Raw genomic sequence first — 27,015 nt, forward strand, 5'->3', positions numbered from 1 at the left:
CAAAGATATTTGAAGTCTGAAAGTCTTGGAATACTGTTTTGCCATGAGGGTTAAATGTTGCCATTTATGCCCTTGAAAGGCTTTATTCAGTTCTGCTTTATTCAGATGTTCCATCACTGAAGACAGAGAAAAAAGATGAATGACAGCAGATTTAATAAACTGTATTCTTGGTACAGATCTGTATTTCCTGCCTAAAATCTTCAGTGTTCTGTTAAAAGGAAACATGTAAATCAAGTTACCACTTTGTCCTCCAGTTCATACCCAACACCTGTTAGCCAGTGGAAGAAGCAGGCTGTCGTGGGTACATAATATTCAAGGATTATAAAGTGGTAGTATTTTCATTCTGCTTTGCAGTTGTACCCCAGTAATTTAAAGTCACCGGCAGGCATCATTTCCCATATTTCTTTTCATAGCACTGGGGTCATTCATGTCACAATAAATCCTGAGTCTCAGACATTTTTTTGCCTCCATAATAAATGGACTTCTTCTGAGCTCAAAGGCTCATAGTGTTGGTGGGCATGACCATTTCTTTTTCTACTGCTGCAATACTCTTCACCTGTCTTCAGTTCTCCTGAATCTAGTCTTCTCTACTGCCAAGGCTTCTGTGATATTCTGAGTCTGCACCCTGCCTGAATGATGACATCTCACAAAAGTAAGAGACAAGTAGTAGTTGGCAGACTTATTAAGTTGCTTGTAATGATGTATCAAATTCATGGATGCTTAAGTCTCTTTCATATTTTTCCATGAATGGTGTTGTGTTTTAAAAATCTTCTAATGAAACCAGTACTGGAGAAACAGCTCTTTCTCCTGACACTTTAAATGGTGATTTCAACCATTGAAAGTAGCATTTAACTATAGCCAAACAAAATCATCTCAGTAGGGACTAAGGAATATTCTCTACCAACAGTTGCAGCTGGATTTGCTATCTGTTCCAGTCCTTGATTTATTTGAGACACACAGTAACACTGACTTTCTCTTCACTCTCACCTTTTTGTCTTTTATCTTTGCCCAGTGAAAACCTTTTGCTAATGGCAATTGGGCAGTTCTGAACATTGTTCTTTTGGTAAATGCAATTAGGTTTTCTGAAAATGCAAATGTCAAGGCAAGTTTGAGCTCTTCAAATCTCAGGGTGAGTTGCTCTTTGTTATTTAATCAATACCAGACTTATCTTTTGTGTTGGTCTGACACTGAATCCAAAGCACAGATTTCTGTGGAAAATTTCTCCAGAGTTAAGAGTTGAGGGATTTTTTAGCCTTTCATACTGTTGTACAGAAACTTTTTGCAAGGAATCACTACTTTTTAAAGGAACATTTAGTAGATCACAGAATTCCCTTTCACTGTGAATTAAGAGTTCTTTGTCAGTAAGGCTTCTTTCACTCAGACATTTTGTGAGGCTCATGTGGCCTTTTCTTCTCCAGCTGATTACAGCAGGTGCTGAGGGGGTGGTGATGGCTCAGGCTCAGCATCTGTACCAGCTGACACTACGGGGCCAGGAAAGGCTTCATGTTGTGCCATCATCTGTATGATGGTGTACCTCCTAGTGCTTTCCAGGGTCTGAATTTGTGTTTCTGCAGGCATGGCTTTTGCTGTGTTCCCAGCACGGTCTCCTCAAGCTCTGCTGTCTCTGGTGTGGGAGTCACTAGCAGCCAGCACCCTGGAGGGGTACATGGGACAGCTTAATATATACCACTGCCTGAAAGGCCTGCAGAACTGCCAAACTGCCCTCATTTCCAATGCATCTTCACTAGAATTCAACATTGTATACTGATAAGCTGTTAAATTCAGACAGTATGAATCCTTATTGAAATCCAGATTCTGTTTCAAGGAAGATGGATGATAACAGTGGCACATTGTTTGAATTCCATTTCCCATACCTACAGTAGAATACATAACTGCTGAAATAATAGTATTTCAATCAAGACAGTAAGCTCCTGTGTTTCCCAGAAATTCCAATAGCAAGCATGGGTATTGAACTATGTAGGAAACCCCCCATTGTCCACAGCTGGTAATGCATTATATGGATGGTGCTGCTGGCAGAAGTACTTTAGGTGCTTGAGCAGGCATCATTTCTTTACAGTTTGTTGGCTAATCTTGTTGGAGCATTATCACAACTTGCTTGACCATGATCCTTACCTTTGCATTTCTTCTTCTGCATTAATTAATATGCCAATGTTTAATATAGCTGATTTAACTACTGGTAAAACCTTTCATGTCTGGAGTTATTGTCTGACTTCCAAACAAGGTACCTGTGTAAAGCTATAGAAAATCATTATGCTAGTGGATACATTTGTATCCACTAACATAAAGAGTATATCTGCATGCACCGTAAGTATTGTGATCATCTTAAGACCTGAGCTCTCAAATAGTAGACTTTTATATAGAGCTGCATTGTCATCAAAAGCGCAAAATGCGTGCACAAACTTTAATGCCATTTCTGGAAAAATAAGAACATTCATGGAGTAGTCTTAATTCAAAATTAAATTCAAGTAGAGTTAGTATATAGTTCCTGTAATTATTTAGAAATTAAATTCCCTTTTATGGTACATACTGTACATTTTAAGGGGTTTTATTATGTATGTTTTTAAATTTCATTCTTCTTCTAGCAGTTATGATAGATATGTCTCAGAATCATCTGAAGCCAAATTGCGGCTTTAAATTTCCACTTGTCATTGCCAGGTACTAACTCTATATATTTTTACTGAGAACCCTTCCAAAAGGTGCAGCTGTGTGCTGGTTTCATCTTGCACTTTGTAGCTGTGCTGGCAACCCTTGAATCTAAGGTATGCTCTCATCTTCCACACATTGCCATTGCCTTAGAGCTGTTCAGTCCTGTCTGTAACAGGGAGAAGGAAGAGTTTGCAGGTTGGAGAGAACTCTTGATTTGTGGTTCATCTCATTGATTCTCACTGTTGCAAGGTAAAAATAGAGCTAGTGGAAAACCCAGCTTTTATTAAGTGTCATCAGAAGCTTCCTTACAATCTGGAGTAAGCTTCCTTACGATCAGTTTTGAGAACCATTATATTTTGGAGACCCTGGGATTAAGGGAAGAAAAAAAAAAGTAACAAAACAGAGGCATTTGGGGAAAAATATTACTTTTAATGAAAAACTGATACAGGATTTTAGCAAAGGCATCTACAAATTTGCCCAAATCCTTTAGAGTGGATATGGTTCTTCAAACATCTTTGCTGCCCTACAGCATTCTTCAAAGAAAAAGTCAACTTTGAAATCAGGTACTAAATGCAGGTTGCATGTGAGTTTTTTTTCAGTTGTCTTTTACTAAAACTGACCTATCTAAAAAGTCTTCCTTTCCCACTGCAAATCTTAACATGCATTCTGCGTTTTCTCCTGGTACACATAATCTAGGATCAGGACTTCTTTAATTATAATTTCTATTCTGGCTCTTGGAGTAAAAAAAAAAATTCCAGAAATTAGGTGCAGTTTTCTTAGTTTGGCTGCTGAGATTTCCCCTCAGCATTTTGAAACTGAAGCACACTATTCCCACATTAGGCTGTCTTCTCTATAAATGTAATAAAGTGGCTTCAGTTCTCTGAGTACTGTTGAGTTTTTTGGGTTTTTTTTTTTTTTCTGACTACATGTGTCTTGTAAAGCCTTTTGCCTTTAAACAAACTTAATTTTCTGTTTTGTGTGAAAGCTGGGAAATTTGAAGCAAAAGTCAGTATGATGTTGTGCACTAATTATATTGAAGGTGACACAGTGAGTGGAAAATCCTAGAACTGGTGGGAGGTTAAATTATTTTAATTTGTTCATGCTGTCTTCAGCATGCTGATGAAGTGAATGTTTTTCTTGTACATTGCTGAGCATTGTAACTATGTGACTTAGATGTTTTCTTCTCTAACTTTGAAGTTGCTGATAACTGCAGATTTTGGACCTGTTTGTGTCTTTTTGCTGCAGAGCTTAAAAGAGAGATGAATATCCTGAGTATTCAGTCAAATACACAAGAATTTTACATACTATGTATTTATGGAAGGCATTGTCATTCACTTGAAGTCTCATGTCATATCTAAAAGTTCAGCAATGTCTTTGGCTATATAAGTTTCCAGTTTTGGAAAGGAATGGGATAAAGAAAGGAAGAGACATCAGAAATCCTCTGAACTCCTAAAATGCATATTTTATGCTAGCAGAAAACTTTTGGAAACTTTTCATTTTAAGCAATGCAGCATTTTGTTTGCGTAGGCATATTTTGTGTAAATATAAAGGGAAATGCATAGCTTCCAAAAGGGTTTCAATAAGTAAGAATATTACTGATTGATGAATACTCTACAACAAAGATATTTGTAACAGATTATGATAAAAACCTGGTTTTAAGCTAAAGGGCTGAAGGAAGAGGCCCTCTCTGCTTAGGTAATTTAGGTAAAGTCTACAGAGACAAACTGTTTTCTGTATTGTCTTGTCTTCACCTTGTAGGGGGCTTCTTCCCCTGTGGCTAGGTTCTCCTCTTTGCTTTCCTTGGACTCTGCCCCTTGTGTAGAAAGTCTACAGCAGTGGAAATTAGAATTATTTTTTAATAGGTATATTTCTAATATTTCTGTATATTCTTGATAGGTATTTGTTGATGTCTTGCCATCATTTCAAAGCACAATTTGGTTAATGGAAGAAAGCACTGTGCTGCTCAATAGCCTAGATGGGCCATCCCTGAACCACCAAGCTGTCACTTGATAGGATCCATCTGTCTGTCAGTTTTGACTTCCATCCTCTGTCTCTATTTGTCCTTCTTTGTCTCTTTCCTCTGTTTCAGTTTAGGCTGTGGCTGCATGTTGCCTCCATCTGGAATTAGAAAATTAACATCTTTGTTCAGAGATGATGCAATTTTGTTGATGTTATGAAAGAGGGAGGAATTAAATGTAACTGGCTCCCTCAGGAACCAGAAAGTTACTTCCATAGGTCAATTTATGTAAGCTCTGTTCTTAAAACATGTACCATGTAAGGGATCCATTTTAAGCCCTTAACATTCACTTGAGTCTACTAGTATCTCACAATCTGAGAATTTTCATAGCATACCCTTTGAAATCACTCCAATCTTTCATTTATTATTTCAATAGATTGGTCCATATCATAAGATAGATACATAGTTTGGAGTTGAAAATAACTATTTGATTTGAATATTACAAATCTGTTGGTCTGTATTTCAGTATGCCTCAGCAGAGGCTGCTTAGAGTGCAGCATTTTCCATTTGAGCCCATCTTGTGTTCATTAAGCAGATACAAAAGAGATGTTCCAAATGGAATCTGAAAATGATTTGAAGATGGAAAAAGTTGAAAAGTCCATTTGCTCCCTGAGTAGCTTGGTTCTACCTTAATATACCTATATAACATGCTTGCATTGAATTTAGCTTAATTGGAGTGTTATACTAAATCAACTATCTGGCAGAATTTTGGAGTTTATTATGTCTACTCATTGGCCTTTTTCAGCTCACAAAGGTGTCACTAAGGAAAGAACCTATCTTTTAAAAAACTGTGCAGATTATCCTTCATTACAGTGCTGTCTGCTGTGTTTTGTTGCATTGTATGAGCCTGGTTTTAGGTTTTTCTTTATTTTGTCCAGGACCTATAATGACACTAGCATTAGGCATGTTACTTGTCCTTGCAGAGTATGGTATCAGGTGTTAGAGCTCTTTGGATCTCTGGGAGTTGTTCTTATTTTCCTCAAGTCCCTAAAAAGCATCAGCAGGGCAGAGATCTGCATAGGCAACTCTTTCTAAACTCCTGAATGGTTATCTTCCAGGCCTCCTAAGTTAAACTGTTATGACTAACAGATGTTTTTCTAATGCCATCAGTTATGAATGGGTTAGGAAAGTATTTCCATCATTATGGTACCATAATTTTCCTTCTTTCTGCCAGTATGCTTCACTTGTATTACTACTATTGTCTTTCATTTCACTCCTCGTCTCTCTACACTTCCAAACTTCTGTCCCTTCCTTGCTGTCCTCCTGTTTTTTAAATTTGTGTTGGTTTTGACTGGGGTAGAAGTAATTTTCTTAATAGTAGCTATCCTTGGGCTGCATTTCAGATTCACACTGGAAACAGCGCTAATAGTACAGGGATATTTTAGTTGTTGCTGAGTGGGGTTTATAGAGTGTGAAGGCCTTTTCTGCTTCAGAGCCCACCTCACAAGTGAGGAGGCAGGGAGTGCACAAGAAGTTGAGAAGGGACAGAGCCAGGACTGCTGACCACAACTGACACAGAGACATTCCATACCACAGAGCACTGCTCAGCAGTAAATCTGGGGGAAGAATAGGAAAGTGAGTGATGCACAAAGTGATGGTGTTCGCTGTCCCAAGTTGCCATTACTCAGTGATGAAACCTTGCTCTCCTGGAGATGGCTGAACATCTGCATGCCAATGGGATGAATTTTGTTTGCATTTTAATGAAGTTATGTAATTCAAAACAGGGTGAATTACCAGCCAAAAATGTCTGCTCTCTCTTTCTCAGTTGATATGTATTCTTTCTCTGTTGATTTTTTTTTGTTGTTGTTGTTGTTATCTCGGAGTTTTTAGTTAAAAACTCTCTGTTCATAATTTTCTGTGGGTTTTTTTCTCCTTCTGCTTAGTTATCATCATCATTTTGTTTCAGTCTTCTGAAAATAGGGGTGGAGGGTGTGCGTATATATATTTATGCATATCTTTATAGGCACCTTTGTGTATGTATGTTCAAGAATTGCTCTCTGTCCATGGTGAGTTTAATTGAGCAGAGATCACCATTGCTTAGGCAAATGACAATGTTTGCTTCAAAGATTAATTTTTTGTTTATCAATCATAATCCATGAAACTATGCCAGATGGTTCTGGCAGTAGTTTATGTAAACATTTTTGTTTCCAGGTGTTAAACAGCACCACTCTAAAACTTTTGAATTATTCTTTTGGGGAAAATTGTGTATTTAGAGACAGATCTTTACTCACAGAGCCAGAACATACCTTTAAGAGTGTGTTCTTTCCATTTAGAAACCAGATTGCATGAAAGCTGACTTTGTATAAAACCTGTGTGCAGTTTTGTTTGAATCTGCAAAGTGTCCCTTTCCAATTATACTGCTATTTATTCCTAACCAGTCCATGTAGAAAATTTGTGCTTCAAGTAAACTATACTGTTAATAGTATAATGCTGGAAAATTGAAATGCACAGAAGTTACTGAGCTTGTGTATGAGTGTGAAATACTTGTTTCTACTGCTCTTTCAGGCCTTTTTAAGTCTGTTTTACACAGGGGATCAGTCACTCACAGCCATTTATGTGTTTAATAGCCCCCTCACTTGGTGCACAGTGTGTGTAAATATCTCAGACAGAAAGACTTTTTCTTTCCTTACTTGCATTGTATTTCTGCACATCCATAGACTGCAAACTTTTATTGTGTTTTCTTTTCCTAGACAATATGGAAAGTGAATCTAGAACTGAGTTTCCTGAAAGAAAATGCTATAAAAAAATGTAGTTGTCATAATTTTTATTAATTTTTTTGATTAAGTATGGAGCTTGTTTCCTCGTACAGCACTAACAACCAGGACGTTTGTTCTGTGATTAAAAATTAACTAGTTGCATTATATGTCATGATTTTCATAAAAGTAATTGCATTCATCTGCAGCATGGCTTATTTCTCTTCTTTTTTTTTTTTTTTTTACAGCTTTTTCACTTCCAGACCTTACAGAGCAGTTCACACCTCCTGATGTTGCTCCACCAATTCTTGTCAAGATAGTAGAGACAATTGAAAAGAAAGGTAGGCTGAAGAATGATCTACCAAAATATTCTGTTGCTTATGTGAAGAACTGGATCCAGAGCTGGCATGTCCTCTTTCTAGAACTGATAATGCATCACATTACTTAACATCCAAAATAATCACCTTAACGTTTGTTAAGGTTTTTGCTCATTACAGGCTATTTGGACTGTAGGAGCAAAACCAAAGCTTGCCTCAAATGGCATTTAATAATTAACATAAGTATTATTGGAAAGTAAGGGAGAAGGTTTTGGTATTGTAACGAGTAAGCACCTTTAGCTGGTTATGTAAATACCAGCATAACATTGAATTGGTGGCACAGGGAAAAAAGTAATGTTTTGCCCCAAAGCAGGGGAAAAAAGAAAATAATAAAATATGAAAAGGTTTCAAGAACTGATTTTATTCTTCAGGAGCCAATTCTTTATTGCTGCTGTATAATGAGCCAGACAGTGTTATTTTTACGGTTTTTTTCCCTCACCTGCTTTTCTGTGTTGATGTCTCTCCATCCTTTTGAAGCTTTCCTCTTTCTCTTACAATGTCATACCTCTTTTGCCCTATTTATATCTTCCTGGCATCTCCTCTGATGTGTCTTTCATAGTGCTGGTGAGGTAAGGAGCAGCTCTGTGAGTCCTGCTCATTTAAGGCCTTAAGCTGGGGAACAAGAGCAAAAGTGGTATTCTGATGAGAATCAGGCTGCTGTCATTGGGCTCATGGGTTCTAACATACTTCTCTGGCACTTTAAAAGACTGTAAGCCTTTCCTGAAAGAGTAGAAGCTTGCTGATACCAGCGTGGAGGGCCAGTATTTAGCACAAGTGTGCATAAGGAGCTGCTGCTTTCAGGAGACACCACTGATAGAGTTAAATCGTCAGTGCTCTGCATATGGTCTCTTTCCTTGTGTCCTCTCTATTTTCACTGATGTAGAAGAGTTGTAAACAATATCTTTTATGTGAAAACACTTTACTGATATCTTCTCTAACAATTCAGGTGAATTATTTTATCACATTATGCGATATATACAGATACTTTCTCTGACACTAGTGTGAATCTGTTTCCTAGTCCTGGCCTTTTGTAGTTGGCCAGTGGACAATTCTACAGAATATGATGCCAGCATCTCTGATCTTCTTTGGCCATCTCTTTCTGCAGACACAGCAGCTTGAGTGCACAAAGAGGTGTCTTACAGCCTTAAAAAAGCAATCACATTCTGTAGTGTGGTAGGTGAAAGAATGTTGCTAGTTTATGCTGTAAGTACTTACTGAACAAAACAGAAATATGCTGCATCAGGGCAACAGTCACCAAAATATTAATGCTGTCCTGAACGCGTCCTATTGATTTTGTTTTGAAGGGCTGGAGTACTCAACTTTGTATGGAGCACAAGACTCAAGCAGTGCAGTGGAATTAAGACAAATTTTTGAGTGTGGTAAGTACAGTTCTCTTCCTTAAAGCACTAGACAGATTTTGTGGTCAGACCACTCTCACACATATGTGCTGGTTCTCAATAATATACTATTAAAAAGACATATATAAATAAAAAAGTTTTCTAACTTTTACTCTTGATATGAAAAGTATTTTTCACTTTTACAAGTTGTCTTTTTCATGGCTCAGCTGCACTTTTTTTTCCTAAGAGTGTTTATTTTAATCTCTTGTTGTGTGGCTTGTTCAAAGACTGACAGTTTAGCTGTACTGAGAAAAACGAGATGTTTTGGTCAAAATCGAGATAAAGATAGATTAGTCCTGAAAGGCTGCAGGTTATTATTTTGTAAACAAATGGCCAGTTGTTTACATACAGTTCTGTGGTGCGTTTTTTTTGTCCAGTAGGTGGGGTGTCAATAGCAGCCCATTATCTACCTGCTACAGAGTGATACTGAAGAAAGACAATTGAATTAATATTGTAGGCTGAGTTCTCAGACAGTAAAATGGAACCACACCACATACCTGTTCAAGTTTCCTGAAATATATTTCCTCTTCTTTTTTTGGTATACTTAATTTCTTCTTCAAGACAGAATATACTGGCATGGCAGCACTGTTTCAGTATGAGAGTTGGAGGAGAGTTTGACCACGACTTGGCAAGCTGGGATGCAATGTGTGGTGTGAGCTTTCATTTGCCTAAAAGAGTGCAAAAATACAAGGGGTAGAAAATGGAAATGGTTACGTGCCTTGTTGCCAAAGGGACAAAAAAAGCAAACTCACTCAGTGGTTTAGTCTCCTCATTTTTAATAATTGCAAACATTAACAAAGCTAATTATACTCTGAGTTGTCTGTTTTTTCAAAATAAAAGAGCATCCTATCCTATGCTGATTGTGCTAGGAGTGAAGAATTGTAAGTGTACAAGCAGGGGGAAAAGATAGGCATGTGGTGCTAGCAGCCTCATGATAGCAGCAACCTCTTTAGTGCTGTGTTTATGTTTTTCAGTCTGCATAAATCCAGATTTTTGGGGGCATCAATATGATTACATTTCTTTATTTATCTGAATCCTTTCTTAAGTCTCTAAACTGAGCTATAATTTTTGAAAGGTTTATCTGCCCCTTGAGATTAAAAACTCATGGTTTACATGTATTCCTACTTAAAATGTTGCTAGTTTTGAGTAACAGAAGTAGAATTTTTCCCTTTAGTAAAAATGTCTCTCTCTGACTTCTCTTTAAAATAGGATTAGGATCTTCAGCTCAGAGCTGGTGCAGTGAGTATCCAGGTACAGGGATAGAGGCAGATCTATTTCCTCTGCCTGCTGTCTTTGAATTAGCAGAATGCTAATTCAGAGAGCAAAGTCAGCTTTGGTCTCAAAGTTATGAACTTGCATTAGTATGCTGTTCTGCTAGTGGTTTAAATACTCTCCATTTTTTAATTGGATAACTGTCTGTTAGCATTAACACAATCCTATCTAGCTCCAAAATCAAAGCTGATTTACATCTTGTCAGCTCAGCAGATGGAAGAGTTCAGGTCCGTTTATGATATTACACCCAGAGAGTTGCAGAATAAGTATATTCTTACTCATGTATTCATTATAGTAATTTGGGACATACTTCAGAGAAATGGTCAACACTGAAAATGCATGATTTAACTTGGCTTTTGAATTAAAAAACAGCTAGTAAGCAGCAAAATTAATGAAAGGTATTTCTTTAAGAATTTGTGCATTCTCTGACACATAATTGATCTTTCAGAAATCATTCCCACACTGCAAGTTTTATATAATTTAAGACATTTATTATGCCATTTCACTCATGCAAATTCTTGGGTGTCTGAGAAGGTTTGAGCTCATACTGCAAGCTCTTTGTTGAGGAAAACAAAGGAGGTGGAGGAGCATTAAGTTTCTCATTACCCCCTCTTGGCTGCCTTATTTCACAGTATTGGTAGACACACCATTTATTTGAATCCTCTACCTCCCTGTTCCCTTTGTTTAAATTAGACAAACAGATTCAATAGTTATTTTACCAAGACTCTTGCTAGATAGAAGGCTGATCAGCATTCATGCCTCCAAATTCTTGTACAAAATAAGGATCTTTTTGTATACACTTAGGACTTTACTGTGCCAGAGTTTCATGTTATAGGATGAACCCTAACCTTGCTTTCGCTAAATAAGAATTTTTGTATTTTCTCATTTTAATTTTTGCTGCTGATATTCTTTGCTCCAACACTAACAAGTAGTTCTTTATGTGACACTGCCAAACCTTATCCCAAGTCATAACTATCCTGGAAGGGTATCAGGTTTTACAAGATAAATCTCAACAGCTGCATAAAACACCAAGCACACTGTTCTGCGCATGAATATTTGTTTCGACTTACTTACATAAATATTTGCAGACTTGGATCCCCAAGATGTTAATCAAACTTTTAGTCATAATAGAAGTAGCTCCCTGTATAGAAGCTGCATTTGGCCAAACCTTTGATTAGTACTTACTTCTTACACAAAATATTTACACATAAAACAGAGACCTGTTAAAAATATTCTGATGTTCCATAACATTGCCAAGATGCAGCAACAGAAGGCCACACACAGTTATGGAAATCATTTGGTTCATCAGATGCCAAGGGACTGGGCATGGTGTTGAACTCTGTGTGTTTCTGGGTGTCTTACGTTCTTATGAATTGTTCTTCATGAACCATATATAACTTAGCAATTTTGGCTTGTTGTGAGCTTGTATATTTTTTCCACTTTCCGAAGTCCTAAAAGCATGTTGCTCTTTCCCTTTAGATGCCTCTTCATTAGATTTAGAGACGTTTGATGTTCAGACTTTATCAGATGCTCTCAAGAGGTATATCCTGGACCTGCCAAATCCCATCATTCCAGCAGCTGTTTACAGTGACATGATTTCTGTATCTCAAGGTATGATTATGACATTATTTCAAATGTCAAACAGAAAGGCTTTTATTAGAATTCTGGATAACTGGTGGTTCAGCTGTTACAGAACAGCAAAAATTCTACACAACCTGGCAGCACCTAAGAAGCCATAAATATACCTTTACCCTTTTTTATGAAAACTGTTTCATAGAAAACTGGTTTTAGACATTATTCTGCATTATTTGGTTACTTATTTAGGCAAACATAATGTAAAATATAAGGGATAACACAGTTCATTTGAGTAAGTAGAAACACTATAGAAGAACTGGGGGAAAAAATCAAGGACTGTATACAGAAAGCTAATTTTTAACTTTTTATCAGTGCTGACAAAGTAAATGTATTAGAGGTCATGTAGTGCTGTGTTACATTGGAGTTGCAGATTATGAAGTGAGAAATACATGCATGTGAGATTCGTCATCTACAGTGGTCATTTCAAACAAGTACAGCTTATAAGCTTTCAGCACATGGGCCAAGTATTCTGTTATATATCTCAGGACAGGATATTGTTACTGGTAACCTTCAAAGTTAGAACAGCACCTGTGAGACTTATCTAGTGCATCTCAGAATTACCCAATCATGTGTGACGCTAAACACAAGACAGACTTCTACCAGTACACTCTGAACACGTTGTGGTTTTTTACAAAAATGCATATCTGTTTCCATTTGACTTTTAAATACTTGTTCTTTACTCTTCCCTGAGCGTTTCTCATATTTTAAAAGAAGAAAGATATCTTTCTAATGCAGGACAGATTTTTTTTTTTCTGTAAAATTGGTGTTTCTAAAGGAGCCACATATAGTTTCATTTTACTTGAATGTTTATGTGCTGGTTTCAAGAATCATTTATCTGTTTGCTTGCAGAAGTGCAGAGCTCAGAGGAATATGCTCAGTTGCTGAAGAAACTGATCAGATCTCCAAATATACCTCCTCAGTATTGGCTCACACTCCAGTATTTGCTCAAACATTTCCTCAGAGTTTGTCAAGCCTCCAGCAAAAATCTCTTGAATGCAAGGTCTCTGGCTGAAATTTTCAGCCCTCTGCTTTTCAGATTCCAGATAGCAAGGTATGTGGGTCATCTTTACCATATTTTGTACTGTAAATAAGAATTAGTTATATGCAAAATGAGATAAATTAAATAATTTTCTGACCTTATCTCTGATGCGAGGGCATTGTAGTAAATTCTTTCTATTTTGTTTTAATACTTGAAAGTAAACTTTTGTATTTCTCCTAGTTCTTACTGCCTAATCTATCTCTTGCAGCTCTGATAATACAGAACACCACATAAAAATCCTAGAGGTTTTAATCACAAGTGAATGGAACGAGAGACAGCCCGTACCAGGTAAAAAATATTTTTAATTTTAAAAGTTATATGTTCTCTTAAATATTAAAATTCAACTTAATGACAGTAAATGATTACAATTTTTTCTATTTAAATCAAACTTCATGCAAAACAAAAGTGCACAATTACAGAGCTAAGCAGAAGTTGTGTGTTTTATAGTGGTGTGTAATGTTTGTTTTATAAGAAATAAAACATTTTTCATTAAAATCATTTTAGTGCCTATAGTTTGTACAGCATTAGGACTTTTGTTCTCTTTCAGTAAACAGCAAATTGGATTTTGTGAGTTTTTTAAGACCTGTAAACAAGTAGAATGCGTGTCATACAGTGGTGGGGAGGCTAATTCTTGGGATTTTATTGAGCTCTCAATTTACTCCCAGGCAAATTTTCTTAGATTTGCTATACTCTATGGAGACATTATTTACATACATATTTACATGCATATTTTTAAATCCAGATACACAAAATATGTATTTATCAATATCAATAAATAACGTAAAAAATATCAAGAGCCCATCCAGGAAAGTTCGTTCCTACTTGTATTGCTTCTGTAAGTTAGCATCTAATTAAGTCAACAAATAGTAAACACACCTGTAATTTATGCAAAATCCCTGGGTTTGAATCAAGTATTCAGTAGAAGCAAGGCAGAGTTGCTAACTATGTGCAAAGGAAATTATTAATGCAGACAACTTTACATATTAGCTGAAAGCAATTCCTTTCACAGCTTATTAACAGAGAATAATCTAACAAAGGAAAGGGCAGATAGAACATTGGAGATCCTATACCTTTCCCACCTCTGTAGTCAAAGGACAGAATGAAGTTCATGACAGTAGGATTTGTAGGGTTGCTTAAGTTCTGAAGAGCTAGAATACAGCAGAAAAGTACTTTATTTCCTGTATTTCAGGTAGGCACATTGTATAATCCTCTTCATCAGCTAATGAAGATTAATTTAAAATGGCTAAAATTTTTGTTCCTAATACTATGTTTGAAAGGCTTTTCTGATCTTGCCAGTTGTGTTAGTTAGGAAACTTTCCCTAATATTTTGTGTACATCTGTTTTCAGCTTGCTATTTAGTTTTGTTCAATTTTGATGAAGTAGTTAACAGAGATTTCCAGAACTACTGTGTATTTTTCTGCCTAATGCTTTGTAACAACTAGGAGAGTCCAGACTTACAGTATTTGTCCTGTTTTACTAAGAATCAGCAAATAGCTGCTAATTGTTAAAGAATTATTGTCTTTGTCACATGATGCAAGACCTAAAAAGCAAAACAGATTCTAAAAGTCTGATGCTAATAGCATTTTTTGTAGTTACATGTTTGCAAATGCGTTGGAATGTGTAAATATATATGTCTTGAAGCTGGTTGGGAGGTTACAAAGGTAGGGTCAACAGTTTCTTCAGTTTCAAAGCAAGAACTTTAGAAGTTTTATTTAAGAGATCACTTGGTTGCTTATCTGCCCAAGTAGCTTCATGTGAGGAAAGTATAAAAGTGAAAGGTGTTGATGTTAGAACAACTAAAGAGAACAAGGAATCTAGTAATTTTGAGAGCATCATTAGAGTGCTTGAAGAAATGCCATTGTATCCACCAGATTTATATGATTTGACACTACATTAATAATTATAATGGAAGACCTGATTATTTTTAATATTACTTCTGCATTAATTAATATAGCATGATGCAGTAGTTTACTTTGACAGTCGTAGGATTTTTCATGTGATCTGTTACAAAAATAGAACTCCTTCCCTGTGCATTTAAGTCTGTCGTGTCTAGTAGAATGTTTTTTAGTAGAACATTTAGTAAAACACATGCACAAATATGCTGGAAAAAAAACCTCAAATACAAATTTTCAGGCTTTGTAGTGCTGGTTAGCTAGTCTTTGCCCTCAGGCCTGTAAGGAGTTTGACTAATTTTCCAAAGTTGAATCTTACTAATATGTTCTGTAAGTTTGCAGGATTATATCATGAGTCCATTTCCACACCAATATCATTCAGTCACCTGAACATCTGGAGTGGTCTGTTTTTACTGTTCTCATAGAACTATAAAAAGCACTCTAAGATGTGTTTTTCAGAATTGTCATCTTTAAGATTACTGCTTTTAGTGGCTTGATTTTCCATAAAGACTGTTTAGATAGACTCTAATAAAAAGAAAATCCCAATAAAATATACCTTCTTTATCGTGTAAGTATTTTGAGAATTACAATCTTAAGTAGAACTTTACAAGTGGAGAATTTGAGAGGTCTTAAGCAGAAAGAAGTTTACTTATTGAAAATAACGTCATGGCAACTAAGTGATAACAGGGAAGCTAGTGCTACCAGGTTTCTTCTCTTCACACGGGCTGGAGTGATGGCTTCCTTCCTTCTTAATTCTTTTTGTTAAGATGAGAACATTCTGTCTGAAACAAGCTGCGCAGGAAGTTCTAGTGGTATCTTATGCAGTATATAAATACATTAAAGGTGGTGTTACGAGATAACCGATCTGAATAGCAGGCAGATCTTTGCACAGCTGTGGGTTTTTTCCTTTCCACATCACCCACTAATATACTTGTTACCTGAAAACACTAGAAAGTAAGCAGCTGGACCTTACTCTATTTTAAAATCTGTATCTTAAATTAGGCATCTTCAGTTGGACATCTTTTAGCTAGAGTGGCGCTTCTTGGATGTCATAACATGAATAAAATAATTACTCCTAGACCATTACTTGACTTACCGCAGAACATATGGATTGGGGTATTTTGCCTGTCATGGTGTTCATCAGCAAACTATAGATTCTAGTTTGTGGATTAAAATAGTGCTTAGTCCTACAAAGAATACTAAAGTTAACAATACTTTTTAATAGAATCATAGATTTTTGTGTAGCAGATGAAGACAAAGTAATGTTGCAGGAGAAAGGCTGGAAAAAATTAGATCAGTTTTCTGGTTCTTGTCTCAAAGTTTGTCAGTACAAAAGGACAAAAGATAGTGTTGGTGGGCAAGGCAGGTGATTTTTGTATCCCATCTAAGCATCCCAGCTTGATGTACAGCTGCACAGACTTTAAAGAGCACAGTGTACCAGCCTCTAAGTGTGCTATCCAAAACAGTAATATTAGAAGAAAATATCTTAATTGTAACGTACATTTTAGCAAATAGTGCTGCTCAGGTCTCACAGAATCTCACACATCATACAGACTTGTAACGGTAAATAGTGGAAAATAGGCTATATTAGGCTATATTTGTAGGTATAGAAGACTGGGGTAGTTTTTCAGTTAATTATCAAGGATCTTAGAGGCTCCTGGTTTTTCTTCGTGGAGGCGACTTGCCCTGGATGAAGATCCCAAGGATGCCCATAGTAGGTGTAGTAAGTGCTCAGAACAACAGGGCCTGTTTAACACTCGTAGCTGTGAAAGCAGGCCACACAGGGAAAGCTGGGAAGTAATTTTTGGTGGGGAGTTTAGAGAGATAGGAGTCCTTTCTGGAGCTGGAGTGTGTGAGAATAATATCTGTTTAAGGAAGGCAAAGAGGAAGTGGGATTGGACAAGAGAGCAAGGGGATGTGTGGAGCTCATAGCACTGCTGGTGAAGAGCAGAAGAGGAGCTACAGCAAAGAGCTGCCTTGTATCAATGAATCAAAGCCTCCAGCAGCCTGTGCACTGACTAGAGCTGAGCTGCTTTGTCTGGGCTGTCTATCCCAGTTTATTCCTGTTTCCCAGGCTTGTATGTGACATTGTAAGTAACAGCTCAGACTGAAATGCTGCAGCCTGAAGAAGCAGTTTTTATTACTAAGAGGATCATATGCAAGAACGAGTGAGGTAATAAGGCTGCCTTACATGTAACTGCTCACTTGTTGGGGATGAGGTGAAAGTCGTGGTAGCTTCACCAAAGTGCAGAACTTTGCTTTTGGCTGCAAAAAATATTCACAAGAGTGGTGGCATAATAGCTAGAGCAGGGCAACGTAAAGGCTGATCCAGTGCCTCCTGGAATTTGATTCCTCCTCAAAGGTATAATGCCTGTTGATACAGGCATTAGCCTAAGACCACAGTCCTGTCAGTAATGTCCTGGGGAAATAAACAAATGTGTAGGAATGCTGTCAGTTGTCAGAGCTTAGCTGCATCGTGTCAGAGTCTTGGCTGGACTGCCAGCAGCGCCGAGCGGGGTTTGGAGCAGGCAGAGGGCTGCGAGTGCCAGGGACAGCGGATGCGGTGCCCACGGGGACCGTGTGCATCCGTGTCCTACCCAGCAGAGGGCTCCCCTTCTAAGCTAATACAAGCCAGGCTTTATCCCCGACCTAACGGAAACCACAGTGCTTGGCCAACCACCGTGCTTTGGAGTGCTGTATCCTTGATTTAAGGTTTCACACAAGCCAGTGCTTTATGTTTCTCAATAACTAATTGCAGGAATTTTATAAAAGTGAGACAATATGTACAACGTTATTAGCGTTTTTACAGGTTGTTATGTCCTTGTGCAGGTATGTGTGTGCAAAACATGTGGAAGCGTGTCAAAACTGCTAAGTTCTTTTCCTGCTTCAGACATAATATTTTAGAAAAAAAAAATGTGCTGTGTTAATAGAGGAACACTGTGAATATGACTGCAAGGAATAGCAGGCTGCAAATTAAATGGGCACCACTCAATATTTTGAAATTTAGATAAAAAGAAAAGACTTGGCAATATATCAAGGAAAATACAGGTTTGTGCATGCCAGTATCTCTTTTTGACAAGACACTTGTATCTCTCCTGCAGGATAATGATGAACTCATTATCTCTCTGTGGGTATTTGTGCTTTTTTAGAGATAAAAAGTGAATGAAGTTTGCATTGTCTTTTCTCTTCTGACTATATACATCTGTATTGTGGTCCTAAAAACAAAGAAATGTTCTCAAATCCTTCTGTAATTTTAGCAGTAAAGAAGTATATCAAGTACAGTCTGAAGCTAAATTAGTTCAGAAACACAGGTTTCCATCTCCACTTGAAGTAGGCTGTCCCTTTATGACTCTGCAGATTTAAATTATATTTAGAACTGACAATTGTTTGAGTAGGCAGAGGCTAAAAGTAGGGAAGCAAGGGATTGTTATAGATGAAGCTAATCAATCAAGTGCAAAACATAAATGTACTGCAGGTATTTGGGATTTCATTATTAGGTACAAGTGGTGTTTCATAGTGTTAAAAGGATTTTGGTATGTGAAGTATGAAGAAGGCAAAAACTTTTCAATACTATTTGACTGCCTTGAGGAGCAACAAGCAGATCTCAAAGAAATTCTCAGTGTTTTTATTAGAAATTCTCATTGTTTGCAAGAAGGGAGAGGAAAATATTAGTCCTCTCTTCCCCTTTTCTTAATGTGTCTGCTTCTCCTTTTACTTTGAATTTATTTCCTTTTGGAAGTTTAACTGGCAAAGAAGATAACCTCTGTGGGCTCTTCAATTGCTGCTCTGTTCCTTTAGCAATTTTGATCTCCACCAAACACTAAGGCAAGGAAAACAGATTTAACCTAAGCTCCTCCCTTTTTGTACCATTCCTTTTCCCACCTGCCTGCCCAGGAAATGAACAATCCGGATGTACTGGAAACCACCATGGATACAGACAGATTTTTTTTTTAATATTTTTAGTATATTGGAAATTGATAAACAGTCTCACAGCCTCAGACTAAGGGTCTTGAAGGAGCACCTATATTTATGATCCAGCATGAGCTTGTACAAAGTGATGCTGTGCTTGCAAGCAGGTTATTTGGCTTGCACAAGGCTGCTTCTACAGATGCAGCTCTTTTCAGTGAAAATTTTTATTTTATTTTTTTCTGCAGTAGCCACTTCCTGTATTTGGCTGCACATGGTGCTTTTCTCATCTTCAATGCTGCATGCAGCAGCCAGTGATAGGGACTATTTTAAGACTTCTTACAATGGTCTTCTCATTGACTTAGCTAAAATGAGAAAGTTAGCTCTGCATTGGCCACTTGTTAGTTGATGACAACTTTTACTTTGAATATGGCTCCCATCCCCCAGCTGAAATTTCCTGGCTCAGCAAATATTTGAACCTACCAAGTTAATCATGAAACTGAGATCTTTATCTGAGAGGGACGTGCAAGCTACTGAGGGTGGTGGTTTCTTTTTTTTCTTTCACAGTACTGAAGTCAGGTTCACTTTTAATGATGAACCAGAGTAAGTGGATACCTTCTGCACAGCACAGAGGTTTAAGCTGTTGAGAGAGAAGGCTTGGCTTTTCTCAATTCCAATTACAACTCTACTAGGGGGTTTTATGGAACATTGGTTGGAAAGCAGAGCAATTGCTTTTTCTTCATTGCTTCAGAGAAGCTTCCTAGTAAATGGAGATTTTCGGGTTTATTTTTAAGCAAGATTTTTATAAGAGGAAACCGATATTGGATTGTATTTTCAACTGTTTTACAAGAGTGATCATTTGCGATGCATAATTTACAAAGTAAGTGATTTTGAATTTCTGTGTTTTTTTCATCGTCTTGTGGAAGTATTATACTGCAACTGATTACCAGGTGGAGCTTTAAAAGTTTTAGAGTTACATGAATTCAAGTCTAGTACTTCAGTACCTCTCCAGGTTATATATGAAATGGGTAATAGCCTATCTGCCTCCTCTGTCTTTTCTTGCCTGCAGGCTAGGCTAGTCTGAACTGAGCACTAACCTGATTATACAAGTTTGTTCAGTCCTAGATTTGGCCACCAGTGAAACTCTAGGGAAGTAATTTTTCCTGAAAGTCTTTATTCAATGGAATAAAAAAAATTACTGCTCCCATATGAGACCTAAAAACAACAATGCAGTTTTTGTAGGAAATCTTCGTAAGTTAATTTAAATAATTACCTTGGCAAGTCAATTGTTTGGGGAGCAGATGGGTTAAACCCCAAAGTTTAGCATTTAGACTTGTGTCTGGGGTGATTCTCATTTTGGAAATTGAAAGAATCTTTGGAGCTTATCTACCTCAACAGGAAGGGGAGAGTCTACTTCAAAATGAAGCTTCTTAATGTACAAAGCAAACTAGCTTGCATCTTTTTGTATATGTTTGTACTCCAGACATGCTCTTGTATGCTGATGCTTGTCTGAAAGGGGTAACCTGCTCACAGGCACAGACAGTGGGGGGGTGAGGGGGGGCCGGGGGCAGGGGTGAAATATTTGGAAATCATACAAATTGTGTTAATTTTTTTTTTTTTTTTTATGTGAGAAAGAGCACAGTTCAGCTGTTCCACAATTTCTTAAGGTGTAAGGCACAGGTCGTTGCTACAGCTAGTTTTCGTTGTAGTTATTTTTTGTCTCTGGTTTTCTCCCCCCACAGATTATAGCAAGTATATTGCGTTACACAGCATTCTGCTCTGAAGTTAATAGTCTGTTCTGTCCATGTTTCTTCCAAGTGGTCAGAGAGAGTTATGGTCAGTGATGAGGAGAGTTAAGATAGAATATTTCTAAATGGTTGGAGGGTGCTGCTGACATAAAGGGGCAAAGGAGACGCTGACTAGGGGCAGAGGAGACACTGACAAGAGACTCTTGCTTTTAAAAACAATTAACTTGATAAATACATCAATGAGAATAGGGCAGAGAAACTGTGTGAAAAGGCAGACTAAATCTTGTTTTGTCCTTACAGCCTTTTTCATGTACAGCAAAACCATTTTTGAAGATTTTGCTCAGTTACAACTTTCTTCCATTGTTTGAGTGAATCAGCTGAATGTAAGATTACAGTATTTGGGGTTTGGATTTCAAAATTAATTAATATAGATTGATTTGAATAGCAAGAGAGGAAGACATCTCTTCAGTAAGCACATTTATATCATAATATAAACTCTATCAGACCTATGTGCCCATAAAAATAGTAGAAGTATGGAGAGTTTAAAAATATAATCCATATTTCATTATGTGGATATATACATCTCTCTGTGTGTTTGTGTAAAATGAGTGTGTAATGGATATACATACACAGTCATGGTCTTCTCTAATGCATCTCTAATATGTGCAGTAGTTATAGAGTATTTTTAAATATTTTTGAATGGCAAGCTTCAGGCATTTAAGCAGGAGAATGCGCCTGAGATGTGACCAACCTGCTTCTGAAGGGAGCTGCCCTGTGTGTGAGTGTTGTGTGCGCCTGTGTCTATGAGCTACGTGCTGCAGCATATCAGCCTTTTGTCATCCTGCCAGGGTTGGACTGTACCATGCTGCAAAGTCAGGAAAATGAGCCAGGAATATGGGCAAGGAGAGTCCACTTGCTCCTTTTGCATGTAATACCAGCTTTATATTGCAATTCTGCTAAATAGAGATTCTTCCTAAAACTGAAATTGTTTTAAGATAAATGTGGAAAAAAATGAGAAAGCAGGAGTGGTTTGCTGACATTATTTTGACATGATTGGCTGAGGATTATGATGTAATAGGTTACAGTGCAGCCCCTTATAGGTTTTAAAATGAATTCCAAGACACCATTACAAAGACAGCCTGACTCTTTTCTTGTATCTGAGCTTACTCAGTGAAACTCATACAAATGTACAATACTGTTTGGAATATGGAAGAACTGGATATAGAATATCCTAAGACAGATATAAATTATGGCACAGACTTGATGTTTTACATAGAAATGGATCCACCAGGTAAAACTGCAGTCTTATTATGGAAGACTTAATTAATTTTGGTCTTTACAATAGCTGCTGAAAAATTCTTACTGGATATGTAGGATTTCTTTACTTTGTTATTGATACAAATAGATTTCCTTTTTTCATAAATTAGAATAAAATTGTGAATTAGTGCATGGTTGCAGTAATTAGAATCTTAACATGTTAAAATACCTGATTGCTTACTTAATTGAATTTTTACTGAATTGACCTGTTTCTGTTTTGATTTTATTATGTCAGATGTAGTTTTAGTCCTGCTATTTTATCATGTAAAAATTGTATTTCTTTTATTACTATTTTTGCTCTCTCTGTTCCACACTGTGCCTAAAAGGAGATGCTGTAGTAACACTCATATTTCCTGAAACAGTAATTCCAAATCATTGGCTTGGATTGTTTAAGGAAAAAACATTTTTAAAATCTAGCAATACTAATTGAATGCCTGTTGTAGCATCATTTTTTCATATAATATGAAAGTATTACACTATCCTGATATTCCTTGCAACTTTAAAAACATTGTCTTTTCAGCCTGGTCATAATATACAGGACAGGAATGTTGTACTTACTGGAGAACTGAAAGAGCTGAGTTGATTTTTAATCCTGATTTCAGTGTAGTCCCTCTTGTTACTAAGTCAGTGCTGCAGTATCTTCTCTGGCACCCACTGGTATACATATGCAGCTTTGACATTGAAAAAAGGAGGGGGGGGGGTGTTTTTTCAATCAGCCCTGGCATTTGGAACACAATTTATTCTGTGGAATACTAAGATTAACACAACGGATATTTGGGTCACAGACGGGTTTCTTAAACTGTTGAGTTTGTTTTTTTGGTTTTCTTGAAAATCATTGCACAGAATGCTGAGGATTTCAAAATCCTGATGCTTCTTCTACAGTATATTGCTATGGGTTTGCATCTTTTATTATTCAGCTTCTAGGTAAGAAAATAGCAACATTCCTCTAAGATCATTACATAGAAGGATAAAAAAAAAAAAAGTGGCATGTTTTATTACTTGTGTTCACCCAAAGATGGTGAAAGAGGGTAAAAACAAACTTCAGATTTTTTTTTTCTCAAATGCTTTCTTCACAGGGGCAGGAGTTGAGTATGGTGTTATATTTTCCTTAAAATAGTATTGCAAGATAGCATCATTTTTTGAAACAGTAAAACTTTATTTTGAGTTATTTTCAAATTTCTTGATTCCTGTAGTGTCTTTTAAATTCTGTTAATGATGGACAACTCTACTTGGTAACCAGTTCTTTTTTTAACGCACTCATAAAATTTTAAAATTTATGTAATAATGTGTAATTTCAAGGAATATATGGTAATGTTTTCAGTGAGTTACAACTTTTCTGCCCCCCTTTCATTTGCAGCACTGCCTCCTAAGCCACCGAAACCTAATACCGTAACTAACAATAGCATGAATAACAACATGTCATTGCAAGACGCTGAATGGTACTGGGGGGATATCTCAAGGTAAATCACCTCAAGACATGTATTTCTTATGTTTAGCTTTGTGCTGTTTTTGCTGGGCTATTCTTTGTATATGTGTTAGGCTTTGAGTATAGAAAATTCACAGTTTTAAGAGCAATTTTATTATAGTTTCCACCATAAACATATTACAGTTGGTTTTATTCCAAATATGACTAAAAAGTTACTGGCAGTCACTAAGAATGTAGTGTGCAAAATGATTGTTCTGTTACTTTAAGATTTATATGAAATGCTAGCATGAAAAGATTGCACTAAGAAAGAATTTTGTTCCTGTCTTTCATTCAGAACCTCAGCTGTAGGCACTATAGTCAGCAAGTCAGACTAACAAGTGCCATATATTAGCAACATTTTTATCTGTACTATATATAGCTATATTAGAGCAGCACTGACTGCTCCACTTGCATAGGCTTGTATGAACAAGCAGAAAGAGCTTTGTATGAATAATAATTTTGTCCAGTAGTGAGAGCACAGAGTATGCCATTTTTTATCCCACTTGCTCTCTAAATGTTAAATAAGGTAATATATTAATAAGGAGACATAGAAGGCTTCTAAAATACACTTACTTCAAAACATTTGATTTTGACTTTAGAGCACTGTGGAAGAACAAGTGTGTGAGAACTGATTGAAATGTTGGTTACTTTTGCTTTCATTTTAGAGAAGAAGTGAATGAGAAGCTTAGAGACACAGCTGATGGTACCTTTTTGGTACGAGATGCTTCAACCAAAATGCATGGGGACTATACACTGACACTGAGGTAAGACTAGTTACACTGGATCTGTAATACTTGATAGTAAAATGCAACAACTGCTCTTAATGCAGGGTATTCTTCAGGAAATAGTACTTGAAGCATGACTAACTTTTCAATATACTTTATTTGCAGGAAAGGAGGAAATAACAAATTAATCAAAATTTTTCACCGAGATGGAAAATACGGCTTCTCTGACCCATTAACATTCAACTCTGTGGTCGAGCTAATAAACCACTACCGGAATGAATCTCTAGCCCAGTATAATCCTAAACTGGATGTAAAATTACTCTATCCAGTATCTAAGTACCAGCAGGTAATTTAGTTTATTTTATTTGTATTTCACTTAAAAACAGAGAAATTATTGCCAAACATGAAAAACTTCAGCTCTGTTACTGTTCAAAAAAATCATGTGGGTACAAAACCTGACATTTTTGTTTAAAATCAATTCCATGCTTTGCATGTAAATATTTAAAAGTTTAAATAATGCAGATGCACTGTTAGGAAATAAACATATTAATAATTATCCCTCTCAGTGGTGAAATATGTAATTTTCAGTATAAAGCTAAACACTTGCAATGCAAAATTCCTTTTTGTAATTAATATCTCATTTGCATATTATGCATTTAGTGTATCTCCATATTGGTGAAAGAGGAGTCACATTTCCATGTAATTATCTAAGCATTTTAAGCAGTTTTATCCAGAAAAACTGGGCAATATAATTGTTTCCTTACAGAATATCTTTCTTTCTGCTCATCATTCCAGGATCAAGTTGTAAAAGAGGATAGCATTGAAGCAGTAGGAAAGAAGCTACATGAATATAATACCCAGTTCCAAGAAAAAAGCAGAGAATATGACAGACTCTATGAAGACTACACAAGAACATCTCAGGTAAGCTGGATTTGAACTAAAGGGAGAATGGAAAACTTTGCAGATTTTGAAGAATATTATTGTGAATTTGTATTGTCATCTTCCTACTCCTTTCTTCCACCACCACTGCATTGCCCTGATGTGCTTGCTCAGAACAGTGCAATTGCTTACTCATGTTTGAACAGCCACCACCTGTAAACTAAGCCACCCTCTGCCCAAGTCTGACAGCTCCATCCAAAGCAAGTACATAACTGTCTTTATTTACACCACTTCTGCATACTGACCTCATCAAGCTGATTTACAGTTTTTAAGGCACATTTCCAGGGAAGCATTGCATTTTGTTTTGAGTTATTGAAGCGTCTGGTTTACCTATACAGGATAAAGAGATGACATGTGTAGACGAAATGCAGGAATGAAAAGCTGCCTCTTTCAGCTTAATCAATTATTAGCAATGCCTTGAAGTGCCACTGAAAGTCCAGTTTTGAAGTCCCAGAATCAAGACTGCTTCTTAAAAGTGTGCAGGAAATACACCTAAAAAGAATTGAAGAAAATTGGAGAATTGCTGCCAACTTGAACTATTACTTAAGACCTGGCTACCAACTATGTATGTAGGGGCAGGAGGGTAAACCAGCTAACCTCCTGAAACCTGTCAAGGCTGCCTTTATTTCAGAAAGCCAGGTGTGCCTCTAATGACTTGAGTTCATACTAAGGGCAAAGTGCACTGCCATAAGGTTCTAAGCATCAATTTATTTATACAAAGCAAAGATTGTACGTGATTCTTTTTTTAGCAGTTCTATTTCTTGATAAACCTCATCATGGAAATCTTATCATGGTAACCTTTTGCACAGGCCTGTTGTCTCTATGCCATGAGGCTCAGCAGACAAAATATGTTTAGGTGAAGGGATATTGAGATGAAATTCTTCTACAATATCCTGAAGTGTTTCTGTGATACAAGCCAATAAATCTTCCCCTTTATCTGATAACAACTGCAATAACAATTATTTTATTTTCAGGAAATTCAAATGAAAAGAACAGCCATTGAGGCATTTAATGAAACAATAAAAATATTTGAAGAGCAGTGCCAAACACAGGAAAGATACAGTAAGGAATACATTGAAAAATTTAAACGGGAAGGAAATGAAAAAGAAATACAAAGGTCAGTATTTGATTTTGAGTCCCAAATTGTATGATTTTTGAAAAAACAATGCCAAGTGTAGGTCTGCCTAAAATTGAAGCAAGATGGCAAGTTTTAAATTGTTCAGCTGTAAGCAAAGAAGCCTCGAATAGGGTAGACGTGAACTGGCAAAATGTATAACTATATCTAGAGAAAGAATCTGTTCTCTTAGGAGTCTACACCCTTAAATAGCAGACTGTAAAGTTATGAAATCAGAGTGTAACCTGCCACATTGTTCCATCTAGGATCATGCACAACTATGAAAAACTGAAGTCTCGGATAAGTGAAATTGTGGACAGCAGGCGTAGATTAGAAGAAGACTTAAAAAAGCAAGCAGCTGAATATAGAGAGATAGACAAGCGTATGAACAGCATTAAGCCAGACCTCATACAGCTGAGGAAGACAAGAGATCAGTACTTGATGTGAGTACCATGAATTAAAAATTTTTAAGTTGTTTGGTTTTTAATGGTTTCCAACTTTTGTGACTAAAAATTAATTTCATTTGCAATTATTGTCCAGGTGGCTGACTCAAAAAGGCGTTCGGCAAAAGAAGCTAAATGAATGGCTTGGAAATGAAAATGCAGAAGAGTAAGTATTGAAAGATTTAGATATTTCTGGTTGTTCAAATCACCTAAATACAGAAGTGAGATAAGGCATATTTAAGTCTTGGACCACAAAGAGTAAATCTCAAGCCTAGGTCTTCAGTAACAATGCATACTATTAAGCCATGACAGCCTACATAATGCAAGTATTAGAAAGGATACTGTCTCACCCTCTGCTCTCATCCTTTT

General features: G+C 36.7%; 1 protein-coding gene and 1 long non-coding RNA gene across 5 annotated transcripts in view; one reads left to right on the forward strand and one right to left on the reverse strand.

Moving 5' to 3' along the window:
- The window catches only part of LOC106629663 (uncharacterized), a 32,690-nt gene extending 10,072 nt beyond the window's left edge, over nt 1–22,618 (reverse strand). Inside the window, exons 1-2 of the long non-coding RNA XR_003381498.2 lie at nt 22,519–22,618; nt 9,649–9,819 (exon numbers count right to left, since the gene is read on the reverse strand). This is a non-coding gene — a long non-coding RNA (uncharacterized LOC106629663). The remainder of the gene's footprint in view (nt 1–9,648; nt 9,820–22,518) is intronic.
- The window catches only part of PIK3R1 (phosphoinositide-3-kinase regulatory subunit 1), a 59,524-nt gene that overhangs the window by 25,566 nt on the left and 6,943 nt on the right, over nt 1–27,015 (forward strand). For 2 of the 4 annotated variants that reach the window (XM_074533688.1, XM_026796495.2), the window contains exons 3-14: nt 7,626–7,718; nt 9,059–9,133; nt 11,903–12,034; nt 12,908–13,109; nt 13,306–13,385; nt 23,318–23,420; nt 24,091–24,189; nt 24,316–24,496; nt 24,946–25,071; nt 26,064–26,206; nt 26,470–26,646; nt 26,744–26,812. In XM_074533688.1, the coding sequence (XP_074389789.1) occupies nt 7,626–7,718; nt 9,059–9,133; nt 11,903–12,034; nt 12,908–13,109; nt 13,306–13,385; nt 23,318–23,420; nt 24,091–24,189; nt 24,316–24,496; nt 24,946–25,071; nt 26,064–26,206; nt 26,470–26,646; nt 26,744–26,812 (1,480 nt within the window). Of the gene's footprint in view, nt 1–7,625; nt 7,719–9,058; nt 9,134–11,902; nt 12,035–12,907; nt 13,110–13,305; nt 13,386–19,458; nt 19,776–21,677; nt 21,935–23,317; nt 23,421–24,090; nt 24,190–24,315; nt 24,497–24,945; nt 25,072–26,063; nt 26,207–26,469; nt 26,647–26,743; nt 26,813–27,015 lie in introns of those variants that run through there. The other 2 variants (XM_074533690.1, XM_026796496.2) reach the window with 2 other exon arrangements.

Source organism: Zonotrichia albicollis, chromosome Z, assembly GCF_047830755.1.
Source record: "Zonotrichia albicollis isolate bZonAlb1 chromosome Z, bZonAlb1.hap1, whole genome shotgun sequence".
Lineage (NCBI taxonomy): Eukaryota > Metazoa > Chordata > Aves > Passeriformes > Passerellidae > Zonotrichia > Zonotrichia albicollis.